The sequence below is a fragment of the Amblyomma mixtum genome, chromosome 8, assembly GCF_055824585.1.
Source record: "Amblyomma mixtum isolate Tamu chromosome 8, ASM5582458v1, whole genome shotgun sequence".
Classification (NCBI taxonomy): Eukaryota; Metazoa; Arthropoda; class Arachnida; order Ixodida; family Ixodidae; genus Amblyomma; species Amblyomma mixtum.
In genome coordinates, this window is record NC_143019.1 from 5,497,112 (window position 1) to 5,513,207 (window position 16,096).

The 16,096-nt window shown below is 44.7% G+C and overlaps 1 protein-coding gene across 1 annotated transcript; it reads right to left on the reverse strand.

Moving 5' to 3' along the window:
- Positions 1 to 1,295: 1,295 nt before the first annotated feature.
- On the reverse strand, positions 1,296 to 9,881 carry LOC149331199 (uncharacterized). Its single transcript, XM_089555419.1, has 4 exons — positions 9,741 to 9,881; positions 5,046 to 5,171; positions 3,385 to 3,596; positions 1,296 to 1,719 (listed from the first exon to the last, which is right to left on the reverse strand). Exons 3-4 carry the CDS (start codon positions 3,391 to 3,393, stop codon positions 1,363 to 1,365), a joined length of 366 nt encoding a protein of 121 aa, XP_089411545.1. The 5' UTR covers positions 3,394 to 3,596; positions 5,046 to 5,171; positions 9,741 to 9,881; the 3' UTR covers positions 1,296 to 1,362.
- Between the last annotated feature and the right edge of the window lie 6,215 nt (positions 9,882 to 16,096).

The following is a 16,096-nucleotide window of genomic DNA, read 5'->3' on the forward strand; positions in this document are numbered from 1 at the left end:
TTGCCATTAGCTTACTAACGCTATGGCTTTTCATTTATATACAGCGTTATTTCTTGTAATATTTATACATATTTATTATAAAGACTGTCAGATGTACGTCTGAACGCTTTTGTATGTAGATTGTGCAGAAAGGTGGATATCACGTGCCTCATATTGATTAATAATTAGATCAAATGTTAACTAAACCTAAGTAATTATCTTTTTATTGCGTTCCTTTTTAACGTATGCCTCGATTTCGACAGAGCCATGCACTCAAGTGCCGACTCGTGAGACAGGTCGGATATGAGGCGAATCTCCGTGTCGAGTTCAAAGACCTGTAAAAAACGTGTATGTAAAAAACGATATCAATTTTTTTCCCATTGACACGCTTTTACTCAATCTGGAAAATTAACCGATGAATATTTCGTAAAGGAACAAACGTAAAGCAGTATTTTCTGCTCATAGCTATCCTTTAATTTATGTGCAGATCCTACTGAGATCGAGAATGTGTAGATGCGGGGAGTAATTCTTTGCCATTCATCACATTTATTTCGCTAGTAATAAAGCAGTCTGCGGTGTTTAACCACTACCTACGGCTCTCTAGCTGCAATTGGGTTGCCATGCTGCCTAGTAAGGTCAATGTTTTGTGCGGCGAAAACCACATCAATACCGAGGACGCATGCGGCACTAGGCGGCGAAAATATCATGATAATCTTTATATTTCTCTTACTACAGGGCTTTGTAGGCGCAATTCGGAATGCGAGATGCGTAAAGCAGTACTATACCAATTCGCGCATCTTTGGTCCAAGTTTTAACACAGGTACAATGTCGATCAAATTTCAACTTCCCATTAAATAGGCGTGCGGTCCAAGAATATGCTTGCAAAGAGATCAACAGCGCTTATGCAGTTACGAAAGGAGATGACGCCGCTGCCTCTACATAACGACCAACTTTATACACCGCATTTCACTAATAGCGGCAATGATGCGTTCAGAAGCGCCGAGAGTGCATTCAGGCGGTTGCTGTAAGGTCTAAAAAGAGCGCTGGTTTTTCGTTCTTTTACGCAGCGTGAAAAAGCATTGAGTCACGGGACATTTTCCGAACTGAAAACAACCGCAGTCGCACAGTCATGAAAAGAAAGCGCACTTGTAATCGCGACTAATTATGTGGAGTGCGATCCAGCGAACTGCTCTTGACATTCAAAGTTGAGACAAAAATAGTAAATTTAAAGCAAAAATCAGTAATAAGCGGAGTAATCCATTAGGTTTGCTTCATACTGACTCGGTTTTTCAGACATAGTCCACGACCTCTGAAGACTGAAGCACCACTTCTTTATTATAACTGTAAAAAAGTTGGGCCCTTTATTTCACCGCGTTGTCAACTTTACACACTCTGCTTTATTCTGTTTTTTCTAGGATGCAGCACTTCCAGTACGTGTCCCGGTAGCAACACCACCCAGAAGTCTCTCAGCGGCTCCGAGAGAGTGGCAGCCAGAGTGGACGCTGTCCTGCTGAGGAACTCGCTCGATCCTGTCAACTCAAGGGTGGCGCCTGTCACTGCGGACGGTGCCACCGTTCCCGCTGACCTCAACGTGACGTCACTTCCGCCCTCCTCGGAGCCTTCCACAAAGAACTCGAGGCTCAGTCTGGCGTAACGCAGCGAGCTGATCAGTGTGCCGTTGCGGCCGCTGCACATGCTCCAGCCGACGGTTGCCGACAGCGACGCGCAGTGCAGCTCCACCTGAAACGAAGAGGACAGCACGATGACCGCCAGTTGACGCAGTGAGAAAGGTGCGCCCGCTGCAGCAAACGTCTGCATGCTTACAAGAAAACTGGGGGCGACAAAAGTGACCGAAGGTGTAGCCTTGCGTTAACGCGAATCTTTACAACAGCCGAGGTGTAACTGCCTCATGCAGGTAGCGTTGTAGTATTCGGACGGAGCAACCACTGACGTCAGGGCTTGCGAATAGTGCTCTTTCGAAAGTGAATCGAATAAGAATATTCTAGCTTCGCTGCCAAGTCGAATGGGAATAGCGAAAGTTCAAACGAGATCGAACACGAATCGCATACAACTGGAATAATTTTGATTTTTCGCTACTTGCGTGAATATAGTTCAGAATGATTATTCGCGCGAAACAGCGAAAAGCTACTGGGAGCGATATATTTCATGGAGTTAAAACTGCAGCTCTCGAAAGAAGCAACAATGTTCTCCACTATGAGACACGAAACACGAAGTCCCTGTATTAACCCTGTAACCGGCATGCGCATCCAAAAATGGTCCTTGCGAGGACGACCCGACATCTCAGGCGATCAGAGGGACGAGAGATATGAGCAATGGCCGTTGATATCACAACAATCAACTCATCTGGACCCCCCACACTCATACCTCCCAGGGGACGAAGTCGTCCGCTCATAAGCCTGAGGCATTACTATTCGGGCGGGGCCCAGCCCCCATCTCCACCGCGAAGCGAGGCCAGTGAGGGTCCGGTTGACCAATTCTTTAGTGTAATAGTGATGCCCGTATGTTCTCTGAATTTCGTGTTAATGTGCTTGGCGTCGCTGACTGATTCTCTTTCAGAAGACGCGAGCTATGCAAGTATTTCCGGATGTGGTGGTGGTCCGTACAGGGGATTCCTGCGGGAAGAGGCAGGAGGCAATCTGGGCTACCACAGCCATGGCAAGTAACACCTGCCCCCTGCCACCCATTTGTACAGAGGTGCTAATATGAGATAGGCTATATACTATCTGGTTGGTTTTCTATAGATTCTGGCAAACAATTAGTACGGATCAAGTTGGTAAGATTAGGCAAAAAATAGCGCAACATAGAGGCGTTCTACATAGTCATATTTCTTCTTCAGTGGGCCCATCTTTATGTGTTCCGTCATCTTCGGTTGTACTATTCAATAGTAAGGCAGCCTTCCTCGATAAGACTATGTAAGTTCTGGCCTTGGCGTGCTACTGATTGTCGCATGCTGTTCAATATCGCTGCGCATGCTGGAAGTACATTATTTTTGCTTCAAATATATGCTTTGTGTTTTGAATAAAATCTGTTATTAGTTTGCGCTCGCCCCGTACCCTGTCTTGTTTGTGTGTGTATTTCACGCAACTACTGCCTGAAATAGAGTCGTTCACAGCGGATGAAGACAGCACAGCACTAAAGACACGTTTCCACTATTTTAGTACGACAGCACTTATAGCAACTGTGTGTATGTTTTTGTGCTTGTTTATCTAAAAGAATGAAGCCCTAACTAGCCCAGCAAAAATTTTTATTTGGTGAGGTTTTTTTACGTCCACAGTGTTACGTGAAATCTCTAATAAGCTCCACGTATAACAGCACTCAGTCTTTCATGCGATATTTGGTGTTTGTTTTCTACAGTATAAGCGCTAAAGAGTAAGGAGACCTTACCTGAGCCATTTGTTCTCTCTCCCTGCAGTAACCCTGGACAGGTCCGAGTATTTCGCACTCGTGAAGTCCAGAAAGCTTCACACTGGTCAAAGTCACACCAGGAAACCAGTCCGACTCTCGATTCAGGTCGCTGTAGTGCTCCGAGGGGAAGCTCTGCACCAACGTCTTCGCAGCGTCGTGAAGCTTCTCTCCACCGGCGTCGCAAGCGGCAGCTTTGTAAAACCGAGAGAACGTTTAGTTCGGGTAAACATGCAACTCTCTTTTCGGCGCTAGCTGTTAGTCTCACTTTTCACGTTATGCATAGTTGTTAGCGTTGTAACACAATAGGCGCTACCGGTCGCGCTGGTGAGTGAGAATGGTGTAACGTCATATATGGAAGTATGACAACGTGCAAGGCACATGGCCAGAAGTCAATCGCTGGTCTCATTAGCCCCTCTCATCGTCTCACCTCCCTGCCTCGCTACGCCCATCATGCCGGATGCCCGCTGAATATGAATGTGGTTTCATCCTTACTTATTCATACTCTTCCACCATACATACCCACTCCCCACTCCCCCCAAAACGCCCCACCTCGTGATAAGCTGCTGTACGCAGCTACGGCAACTCTCTGAGCAAAAGTTGGCCTCAGATGCTCCGAATCGGAATTTTATAATACCACAGATGCCTTTGAATATCACAGTACACCAGTGGTAACCGTCCAGTGAATATTTTCTGTGTCTTGGTTGCCTTCAGAAATAGCCCTCGTAACGACCTGCCTGTGGCCAGACCCACATTTTGGTGTGAGTGCCGCTCAGGAGCTACTCCTAAGAATATTGTATACAATTTAGGTCGGAAAAATCTAAGGTTTATTTATTGCGCGATGCCAAGACATTTCGCATTCTCCAAAAATACAAATTGTTTTTTGTGTCAACAGCATTCTAGTCACGGTAGCAACGCGAAAATCCGCTGGGGTTTACAACATTTTGCACAAGCAGTGTAACCCATCTGGCGAACTAGCCTAAACGAGCGAAGCATGATTATGTGCCGTGCCGCACGGATAAATGACAAATGTATCGCAAAAAATGCCTCGGCAAATACTAAACCTTCCAATCGATGCGTTGGAGCAAGGCAGGTGGAACACCTGCTTTTGCGATTAACTGAAGTGACTCCATCAACAACTGTGCGGAACGAACTCGAACAGCTCCTCGCTGCCAGTGAGATGGCGTCACAAAAGCCATATTGCTGATTTTATGTTTTATGCCAGCACTAGATACCGACTCCGAACCATGACGTTCGCCGTGCAAGCGAGTCACTAATAGATTCATTGTAAAACACACCAACTACCTGATTCCCCGCACACTTTGCTACATACAAACGCTGTCTTTGGAGTGTACAAAGCACTCTCAAGTGCTGCAATAAAAAAAATTAAAACTTAGCGAAAAATCAGTTTCAGTACATTCCATTTGTTTCCGGTCGTATTGACTAAGTTGGGGATGCGTAAGTACTTTTATTTCTAGTGAAGACGTTACTTCGGCTTTGTTGTCATATATTTCACTCTGTATACGAGCAATCGCAAAGGGCTCGGCGCCCCTTGACCTTTCTTTTTCTACAAAAGAACGGTAGTCAGTGCAAGCCATTGTATATGTAGATTTTGTGCATGATAATAGGAGACTCTATCGTACCTGATGGTTTAACTCAGCACATGAAGGACAGCGCGAGGAACAGTATCGCTGGAACTGCGCCCGCCATAATAATTCCTAGAATGATGTTCTTGCAGGGTTTTGCAGGCAAGTGAGTCCAAATCTTTCCTGCATTTTTTGTTCGTGAGCACAGGAGAGGTGGACAAAGAAACACAATATGCTCGAGGTTATGAAGAGGTAAAGTTTGAAAAACTTTGTCTTACAGCATTTCTCTTCTTATTATAAATGCGAGAAGACCAAAACACGACATTTTTGTTGCCCGCGAACTAAGAACTACATTTTTTATGAAGGCCGTTGTTGCAGATATCACAGGAACGTTACAGCCACAAGATGTGTTTTGAATGCATCCTTTGCTACAAACAATAGCTGTGATTTTATACCAAGTGCATGGTAGTAAGCAAGCATGAACGATGCGAGAAGATTTTTCTATAGTTTGCGTGTTGGTGCTGGTGATCTCTTGCAGCTGTTTTCATTGCGTTATGTATACGCTTTGTGGTGTCTGCGAATATCTTGTTAGTCATGTCAGTAGTCCTGCCCTATGGATCGAAAAGCGTCTTTAAAATGAAAATGCTCGCGGGTAAGTGCTCGAATCTCAAGGGTAGAAAGCTTTTTAAACGGAAATCGAAAAGCTACATTACGGTCCTGAAAGAACTGTGCACTGTTCTGTGAGATCTAAGGTGATGGAAATATTCTGAATCAAAGAGGTGTTCCTCAAATGCAAACTACGGCACAGTGTTCGCACCTACTTGAAAACCATTTTCTCCTTTATGGAGCTTCCCTCATCCTCATGTTCCAAAATTTGTAGCCGTCGTCAGGAAGTAAGCTGATGCGTCCTCTTTTATTTATTTATTTATTTACAACACTCCTAAGGGCCCTCATGCGAGGGCATTACATAGGGGGGGGGGGGGGGGGGATACAAGCATAACAATATGACACAGGCACTTGAAACAAAATACACGTAATAGTGAATTAAAGCTAGTAATGTACACAAATAACAGAACAAACAACGCAGAATAAAATGCTCACTAAATGCACATAATACAACAAAAATACCAAATTTGTTAGTCCATGGTTTCCCTTACCAAATGCTGAAACGATTGTAGGTTAACCTCAGTAGCTATGTGTGATGGCATGTTATTCCAATCTATTATAGTGGAGGAATGAATGATTTTGCGGAGAGCGATGAACGGTATGTTATGCGTTTTATTTTGTTATCGTGGTCGCGGCGAGGAAAGACTGCAGGGTGTGGCAAAAAGAAGTCGTTGTGGAGGGTGGGATGGTGATACAGTTTGTGAAGTAAGGTTAGGCAAGCGAAATGGCGTCGACATGATAGCGGTTCCAACTCGGCACGTTGTTTTAATGCTGTGACACTGGTGAAGCGTGAATAATCTGAAAAGATGAAGCGGACAGCGCAGTTTTGCACGGATTCAATGTTGTTTATGATGTGAGCTGGTTGAGGGTCCCAAATAGCAGAAGCATACTCAACTTTCGGGCGGATTAGCGTGATGTAAGCAAGTTTTTTTAAGTGTGAAGGCACGTGTTTGAGAATACGCCTAAGAAGGCCGAGTGCGCGATTGGCTGATGCTAAGATTGTGTTAATATGGTAATGCCAAGTTAGGTCAGGCTGAAAGTGAACTCCTAGGTACTTGTAAGTTGTTGTAAGTTCTACTCTATCGTTATTGTGCAAGTAGGCTGTAGGAATTCGAGTGGAACGGTTACTAAACGACATTAACTTCGTTTTAGATGCATTTAGAGACATTAGCCAGGAGGAACACCAAGCCTTTACAACGTCAAGATCGCTTTGAAGTGAATGGCGGTCGGTTTCATTAGTAATATTACGATATATTACACAATCATCTGCGAATAACCTAATTTGAGACGATACACACTTGGGTAGATCGTTAATAAAAATTAAAAAAAGCAGAGGGCCAAGTACACTTCCCTGGGGGACTCCAGATGTTACGGGGACAGAAGACGTGTTAAAGCCGTTGACAGAGGTGAATTGTTTTCTGTTATAGAGGAATTGTTTTATCCATGAAATAACATTGAATTAAAACAGGGTGGCGTAGAAAATCTGCATGATAACTGCTGAGTGCACGTCTCGTCTACGCGTAAGTGAACTCCACCAGATTTTGGGCTGCGTGCTAAACCCTGCAAGGTCAATCGTAACCAAGCTAAAAACGTGTTAAATGACTTCTTCTATACATACAGTACCGGCTCACTTTCATGCCGCAATGAGCGCATAACCAGGTAAGCCGAAGGCGCTAGTAAATATTCACGTGCCCAAACCGCCTTCCACCGCCAACACACCTGTTGGCCGTAAAGAATATCTACAAACAACTGTTCATGAACGTCAGAGAGCTAATTCATCGAATCATCGTGAACGGACACGGCATGCTCTCGCGGCGCTTGCCAGGACAACTGCGAATTGCATAACCATTTCAGGGTGAAATTATGAGTCTATTTTTTTTTTAGTCGCATGTATACGGCGGTCTTGTGCAGAAAAACATTGTAAGAGTGAGCGCGTATACAAACAGTAATGCTGCACCGATCAGTATGCGTGAAAGAAGAAGCAATAATAATCGACACACAACTGCGCAATCGATTCCCACACTGAGCCTGTGGTAAAAATTCAGGGGGCACTTTGACTGTCTAAAGTGGGTAGAGGCGGAAGCGTTTTCCGCACCACCTTCGCTGTTTCTGTTGCACTGGTGGCATCACATATAATTGAGTACTAATTACTAAGTGATGACAAATCACTAATCAATGGTTAATTACTGATTAATGCCTGAATACTAATTAACTGCTAATTAATGCCGCTTAAGCTTCGCCTTTAGGAGTGGAACGCGACAGCGCGTTGTAGCGCTGCCGCGGAACGCCACCACCTGTTCGGCGCGATGCCTTGCCCTTTGAACGCAACGCTTTTTGAGGAAAGGAAATGGCGCAGTAATTATCCGTCATCTCGGTGGACACGTGAACCGCACCGTAGAGGAAGGGAGGAAGTGGGAGTGAAAGAAGATAGATAAAGAGGAGCCGTAATGAAGAAAATGAAAATTGTATTTGAGGAAAGGAAATTACGCAGTAACTGTCTCACAAAATTCAGGGGGGCACTTTTTTCACCTAAAGTGTGGTCACTGATGTGTGGGTAAGATGTTAAGCTTCGCCTTCCTAAGAGTGGAACGCGACAGCGTCTTGCAACGCTGCCAAGGAGTCCATAGAACGCCATCGCCCATTCGGTTCTACGCCTCGCTCGTCGGTAAATTAGTTTTTGAGGAAAGGAAATGTATCTCTCTCATTTGTCGGTGGACACCTAAACCTCGCCGGAAGGGAATGGAGGAGGATGAGAGTGAGTGAAGACACCGTATCCACTAGACGTGCCTTTGTTCATTCCAAACCATTGAGCTTGCATGGCTGAGTGGATAGCATGCTCGTCTCTCACGCCGAAGACCGGGGTTCGATTCCTGACCTCGACTAATTTCTTAATCGGTTTTATTTATTTATATGGCCTGACTAGTAAAGCTAATTAGGCTAATTGGGTAATTAAGCAATTAACTAAGCTCAGTCCCACTTACTTGGAGCAGCACTATCGTTACTAGCGAAAGTACAATTGGCCCCGTTTGAAATATGCGCACTGTGACGTCACGACCGTTTCCACCAATTGAAAAGCGTGACATTTTCTTTCGACAACTGCTGCTTACAACGATGAGACATTAAAGGCTTCCGCCTTAATAATGCACGAAGTAACCGAACCAGTGTATTCCAATGCGTTTTCTCGTTTCACAGAGAATGACAGGTAATTACCTCCCGTCGCCCTCGTTCCGTTAAATAATGCTCTGAAACTGAGTATGATCTCCAGAAAACATTTCATTCATTCATTCACACATTCATTCATTATTTTTTTCTCACTATACAGTGAAAACAGGAGCTTGAGATGTCATTGCTCCCCCCCCCCCCCCCCCCCCCCCCCCCCTTATCGCGCACTGGCAGCAGCGCGAACAGCCTAAAAGACAATGTTCTAGGACGCAGCTAGCTCAGTCAGTATAAAGCAAAATATACAGCAATAAAAATGGAACCGTAGCAAAAGGTACAAACATTTAACTTATCAAAAGTAAACGACATCACACTGCACCAATTGAGCGCATAACACATGGTACACAATAGAGTAAGATTCAGCGGATGAACATGGCGATGAGATCAGAAATTTGCAGTTCAGAACTTTCGACACGTTGACTTACATAGTCCTTTAACATACGTGGTAAAAGATCATGCAGCATTTGTCGACCGTAATTAGTCCGGCAGGTTGATATATTCAAAAATCGGGCAGGTCTGTTGGTGAATACGGAATCGGCTAAGCATAGTCGGACAATGTCGGTAAGGGTATTGCTTCCGCTCTTTTGTTTAATGTAATATTCTCTTCATAGGCTAAACCTATATAGCTCTCTAACTCTGAGTATCTTGAACTGTTTAAAAAGCTGGGAGGTAGATTGCAGGTATGGTACGTTAGTAATAATGCGTAGAAATTTCTTTTGTCTTATATTAGTAACTTGTTTAGATTACCCTCTTTGGTTGAGTTCCATACTAGAAATGAATACCACGAACATAAAAACAAGTACCGCTGTAAATTTAGAAACGAATGTTTGACAACGCTTGCCCGCATTAAAGCATGCAAAGACTTACCGAGCTCCGCCCACGGCGCTTGATGTGTCGCTTCGCAGTTGAAGATTTCTTCTCAGCTAAGTGTGGAGCGTCCTCTTCGTCCGAAAGGGCGCCGTGTCTTATATCCCGAGAGCGACCGACGCGACAGCGGCCAGCAGGTCGCTTTCGCCACCACTTCCCTCCTTCCAGCCTCGCATTGTCTTTACACGTGCCGTGTCAACGACAGCGCACCACACACGTGCGCGCTTTCTCTTGTAAGGTCGTACGTACACGTTTTAAGGAGGATTTCTTCAATGACAGAACAAAAGACATAAGGCGTATCCCTTGTATTCCGGTGTTTACACAAAGTGAAGCATTTAACTTAACGGAGTTCCTCACAGTAAGAAAAATGGAATCATCGCCACTGCCCAAGGGCGGCTACTTACCATAGAGAAGGACGCAAAGCAGGATTGAAAAAAAAAAGTCTCTGGCAACAGCTGACCGCATAAACACCCATTATTCATTATCAATTCATGACGCACTACAGCCACACATGTTTAAACAAAACAAGTTTTAGTATAATTGACGTTGCGCCATTACAAGCAATCCAAACGCTGAAATCTCTCTACTCGACGCAAAACTTTGTAGAAGCCCGTTCCTGCGGCTCACGATCCATGACTAGCCCGTCACCAGAAAGACCGGTGTCAACGGCAGCGGAGTCCTACCAGCTTTAATTACGCCGTCAAGAATTAAGCAAACTAGAGCCGCAGCGACAACAGCGCCCAACACGCTCGCGGCGTGTGACGGAAACGGAAGTACCGGTGCAACAAAGCTCGCCGCACCCGACCGCTGCCGCACCCGCCGGCGCGAGAGCCACGTTGCTCCTATCACGCAACACACACCAACGCGACGCCTTAGGCTTCCGCGCCGCGCGCCACCGCCCCTGCGTCAAGCCGGATGCGATCTGGTGCGGACGTGATAGGCACTTATTTCTTGATGCTCAAGACCACCAGGTACCTGCTGAATGGCTATATTGTACTACTGCGAATCTGTCTGCATTCGCGAATGAATTATAAAATATCTCCGCACCTCAGGCTCTCGCACTTAGCTCTTTGGCATCGCACAAAGCCGTTATGTTATTACAAGCGAAGTGTAATCGAAGACATGTAATCGAGGGTTGTGAACAGTTGGGATAGAGTAGTACGACGTTAATATGAGTACCACCTCGAATATACTTCACGAATGTTGTCTGCTATAATATGTCCTAGCATCTTCTGTCCAGCATAGCTGTGGGTTAAAGGAAATGTATAATTGGTTAATGAAATGATTACGACTGACTGAAGAACGTGTAATCTGGGGCCGCGTAAGTGCTGTCTGGCAGAGTGTAGAGCCTTCATAATTTTTTCTTTCGGAAAAGCGGAGTTGGGGTAGCTCTCCTTATGAAGCGGAGTCCTAAAATCGCTCACAATATTGCACCGTAAAGTAGTATGCGCTGCCATTCCGCAGAATTTTTTAATATTATGGTTCTTGGGATCTTGCTCCTCGGGTGCCAAGCCCAGGCCGGATGAAAGCGAGGGAATTCGGGAAGGGAGGTGGGGAATGGTGTGGGGACCCATTCAATAGATAGCGTCGTCGTCAATATTTCAGCGAAATATGACACTACGGCACGCCGCAATACAGCGCAGAATTAAGCTCGAAAGCTGGCTCACTTTTCTAGCTTGCCTAGGCACTTTATAATTCGCACAAACTTCGTGTAGCGCGTCTACGGTTGAAGTTTCCAATCGGCTATTCGTCAAATTCTTCTTCTGTCACCCAACACCAGTAAAAACAGTAAGAATAACGAGGAGAAAAAGTTTGGACACGCCGCGTTCGCAGCCAACCAATAACGTACGCAGTGGCTGGAAATTGCTTGTTTAATAAAAAAAAAATGAAATCGTAAGAAAAACAAACAGCGGCCAGAATACATGCCGCTGTTTGCTACATGCATGCTACAGCCTACAATACATGCCACAGCCTGGCGCCATTGAAGAACGCCTGGAATTAATCACCATAGGGCAAAAAAAGATGCGATGTCGGCGTAGGTTACTTTTCATTTCCACCATAGCTCCGCTTCTGCCTAATCTGTTCGACAAATTCCTAGGAGGGGAGATCCACGAAGCAGTGTTATTCAGAACTGGATTTTCACTACACCTTCTGTAGTGTTTCAGGGCGCCTTGAATAACTTGTTTGCTACCTCGCTTAATCCCGCTAAATACTGAATCTACATTACAGCTGGATTATTGCTTTCTTGCGCTAACGAGTTGCAGGTTGCTAGCGCGAACAATGCATTGCATACTTCCACTTTTCCCTGGCGGTTGTCGATCATCGATGTCCTCCCCTTGCATCGGCGAAAGTCGATAAAAAAAATATTCCGGAGGAGGCCGAAGAAGCTGCCATAGCTTTAGCCATTACCTCTACCACTGCCAAATGCATCATCATCAACTTTAGATCCGCAATTCGAAATTGTGCCAAAGAAAGGGCTCAGTCCGCAGCCATCACAATCTTACAAAAAATCTCCAATACCCGGCAGATCACATTTATCTGCGTCCTCGCCCATTCGGAGCATCCTGGAAACGAGCCGGCGCACCAGTTTGATCAAGGATTCGTGGTTAACAGAGCTCAGGTCGGCCAAAGAGCGAGTGTATTAGTTTTTGCTTTATCTTTTGCATTTAGCTAGTATGTCTCCAAGGGAACTGATAAGCTTATACGGCATCCACTCGGTTCTCTACATATTCCAACTTGAGCTCATACCAAGAGTTCAAAGAGAACATGCGTTGTATTGAAGTAGTTGAGACGGAAGTCCAGGAGCGAAGCCTGTCCGCGGAGCCGTACTAAACACACTGCCACCGTGGAAAGAAGGCAATAAGCGCCGAAGCAAAGTTTATCTATATGGCTAGAAATCCACGGGACGTGGCGAAGTCTTTGTTTCGCGTGGTCACCAGCCTTAGCCGTTACCATCTGGTGACCAGAGGCATTCCTAATGTTTAAGTGGCTGGTTATGCAAACTCCAATAACCACATCGTTTCCGGGCATATCATTACGAACGAATGCAACGTTTTGATCGTCACTTACGTAGACCTGGTGAAGGATGTCCGCGGTACGGTACTGAAGCTCGCCCACTTCCCGTGAGAAGTCCAAACCCGTCAGGTTAAACTGGACGAAGGGTTATTCCGAAAGCTACCTCCTCGGTACGTGGCTGATCACATGAGGAAGGCGATAATTGAAGACCTAGAGAGAAGCTCAGGTGCCAAGGCCAACGGCGTGGCGGGAAATATTGCCGTGACTTCCAATGATTGCTATAATCGTGATAGGAATATATGCAGCTTCTTGCGGGAGGCCAAGGTTGCCGGCCTTGAAACATACTTCTCTCCCCAACAGCTGAAGGCCGTGCTGGATTTAATTGAACGGATGCAAGAGTGGTTGCCGGCGATAGACCTCTGACGCAATATACCTCGCCGCGGATTTTCCGGCTTCTGGTATGGCATAATGAAATAAGGAAACGTATGCTCTCTTCCATTTATTTCTTTTATTATGACTGCGCATTTGCGTGAGCCGCTTGTGTCTCACTCTGCCTGATATGATACTAACGGTTATATAAGTACTAAAGTCTAAAGAATGCAGATATAAACTGTTCATGCATATTTCCGAAGGTGGGTGTCCTTTCCCAAGAGACGCACAGTCCACTTCCACCGTAGCTTTCTATAAAGGACAACAGAAGAGGTTTAGAATGTGACGATCTTAAGAATTTTATTGTGTGAAGCTTGCAGGCAAATAATGCGAAGTAATTTTGAGTGAACATTTCAAGTGGTGACGTAATCGCTGATTCAATTGCCCAAGGCTCCGGATAGTGGCTGCAGCGATGACTTGATGTGCGACTAGGCTAATTTTCCAACACAAAGAAAGGTTGCTTTCAAAGAAGAAAGCCAAAGCCACAGTACGAAAAACTCATGAAGAGTTTTTTGGCGGCATCGTACCACGTACGCCGTGATGTCGTGGAATTAACCGGCACTGCGAAATCCCAGCAACAATGATCTTGCAGTGAGCTTCTCCGCACTACAGTGGCGCAATGAAGACGCATAACGTCGTCGTGGCGTTAATCGGCTGAAAGATGACCAGTTTAAATGCTTGTGCAAAAATACTCTGCATGCTTTAGCAAGAAGCATCGTGGAATCTTTCCTTAATTTTCGTCGAATTTCCCACAAGAACATTCCCATTGCATTCCCAAGACGATTCGCCGTGCTCATTTTAATAAATTCGCTTCAAATGCACATCACCAAATTTCGCCACACGCTTGGCTGCTAACCTTTTTACACTAGTTTTCACGCCACATGACAGTCTTTACCCACTCGTCTGGAAATACGTAATGCGAGAAAAAATCTCTTCTTGCCGACTCTTGTGACGACCACGGCATTGGGGGAACAGGGAAGATTGAGGGTCGCAGAAATTCAAACGCTGTTTTTTGGCAGTAAGACGAATGAATTAAGTATGCAAATAGTCTAATCTTCGAGTTCATAGTGAAAGCAGTGAGTGTGACTTGATCCACAGTGTGAGGAACATTACTCGGACCCTGAAACTGGTACTTCAGACGTAGCTTGACCTCCAGCTACGAAATACAAAAGCGCGAAAGGCAGTACTCGCCAATGTGATGTATTTGGGTTTTTGCATCGGCTATCTAAATATTATATCAAAAGAAGCTGTAAAGAATGTGCTGCACCAAAATAAAATTTTCTCTCTTCGAAAGGACTGTTTACATGGCTCTATTGCTCGAATAAAGGCCGCAGGAAACCATCCCAAACCCTTCTAGAGGTTTGTGTTTGCACAATTTTGGTCGTCAAGCACCTGCGAATGAAGGGATTGCAGATGGAATCACGAAAACGCTTAGTGTTTGGACCCCAGGAAAAAAAAATCTGTGGCTTAGCTTTGTTAAGCCCGGTAATTGCGAAAGCAATATCCGTACGTACGCCATGGTACAGCTGGTAGTGTAGCTGGTGGTGGTGCTTGTGGTTACACTTGTGGTGATGCATCGGTTATACAATCCAATCCAATCCAATGCAATCCAATCCAATGCAATCCAAACCAATCCAATGCAACCCAGTCCAATCCAATCCAAACCAATCCAATCTCATCCATTCCAATCCAATCCACTCCTGTGCAATCCAATCCACTCCAATGCAATCCAATCAACTCCTATCCAATCCAATCCAATGTAATCTAAACTCCAATCAAATTCAAGCCACTCCAATCTATTCCAATCCAAACCAATGTAATCTAATCTCCAAGCCAATTCAATCCATTCCAATCTAATCCAATCCACTCCAATGCAATCCACTGAACTCCTATCCAATCCAAACTTTATTTTATTTTACAAATGTGCATACAGTCTTTAGGATGAGCCACAGGCCAAAAGCTAAAGAAAATAGCTTGAAAATGCCTGTGGCTCATCTAAGAGCCATTACAAATTAATAAAATAAACACATGCATACAACGGTGGCAGATCGGAAACGAGCACACTGTAGAAAGAATTTATAATATTTACGATTGAACTGATGGGTACACAGAGATGTAGTTTGAAACTAGAAAAAAACAATTAAAACTGAACAAATGCATTTGAAAGTTATACACTCCAATCCAATTCAATCCACTCCAATCCAATCCAAACCAATCCAATCTAATGCATTCCAATCCAATTCAATCCACTCCAATCTAATCCAATCCACTCCAATGCAATCCAATCCACTCCTATCCAATCCAATCCAGTGTAATCTAATCTCCAATCCAAGTCAATCCACTCCAATCTAATCCAATCCAATCCATAGTAATCTAATCTCCAATCCAATTCAATCCACTCCAATCCAATCCAATTCTATACACTCCAATCTAATCCAATCCACTCCAATGCAATCCAATCCACTCCAATCCAATGTAATCTAATCTCGAATCCAATTCAATCCACTCCAATCTAATCCAATCCACTCCAATGCATTCCAATCCAATCTACTCCTATCCTATCCAATCCAATGTAATGTAATCTAATGTAATGTAATGTAATCTAATCCAATCCAATCCAATCCAGTCCAGTCCAATACAATTCAATGCAATCTAATCTAATCTAATCCAATCTAAGCCAATCTAATCTAATGTAATGCAATCAAGGTCAAATGAAGGTCAATGGTGGCCACCGGCCGCGGTACGATGGTGGTCACCGGCCGCGGCACGCAACGGCGTGAAAGTGCAAGTAGTATTGCTTTCGCAATAAAAACGGCGAAAGAACTATGGAGTGCGACAAATGCGACTTCGCACTTTATACACCTCAGTGCTTCGAGATATTTCACAAATGGGAAAAAAAGTTTTGCTTGCCC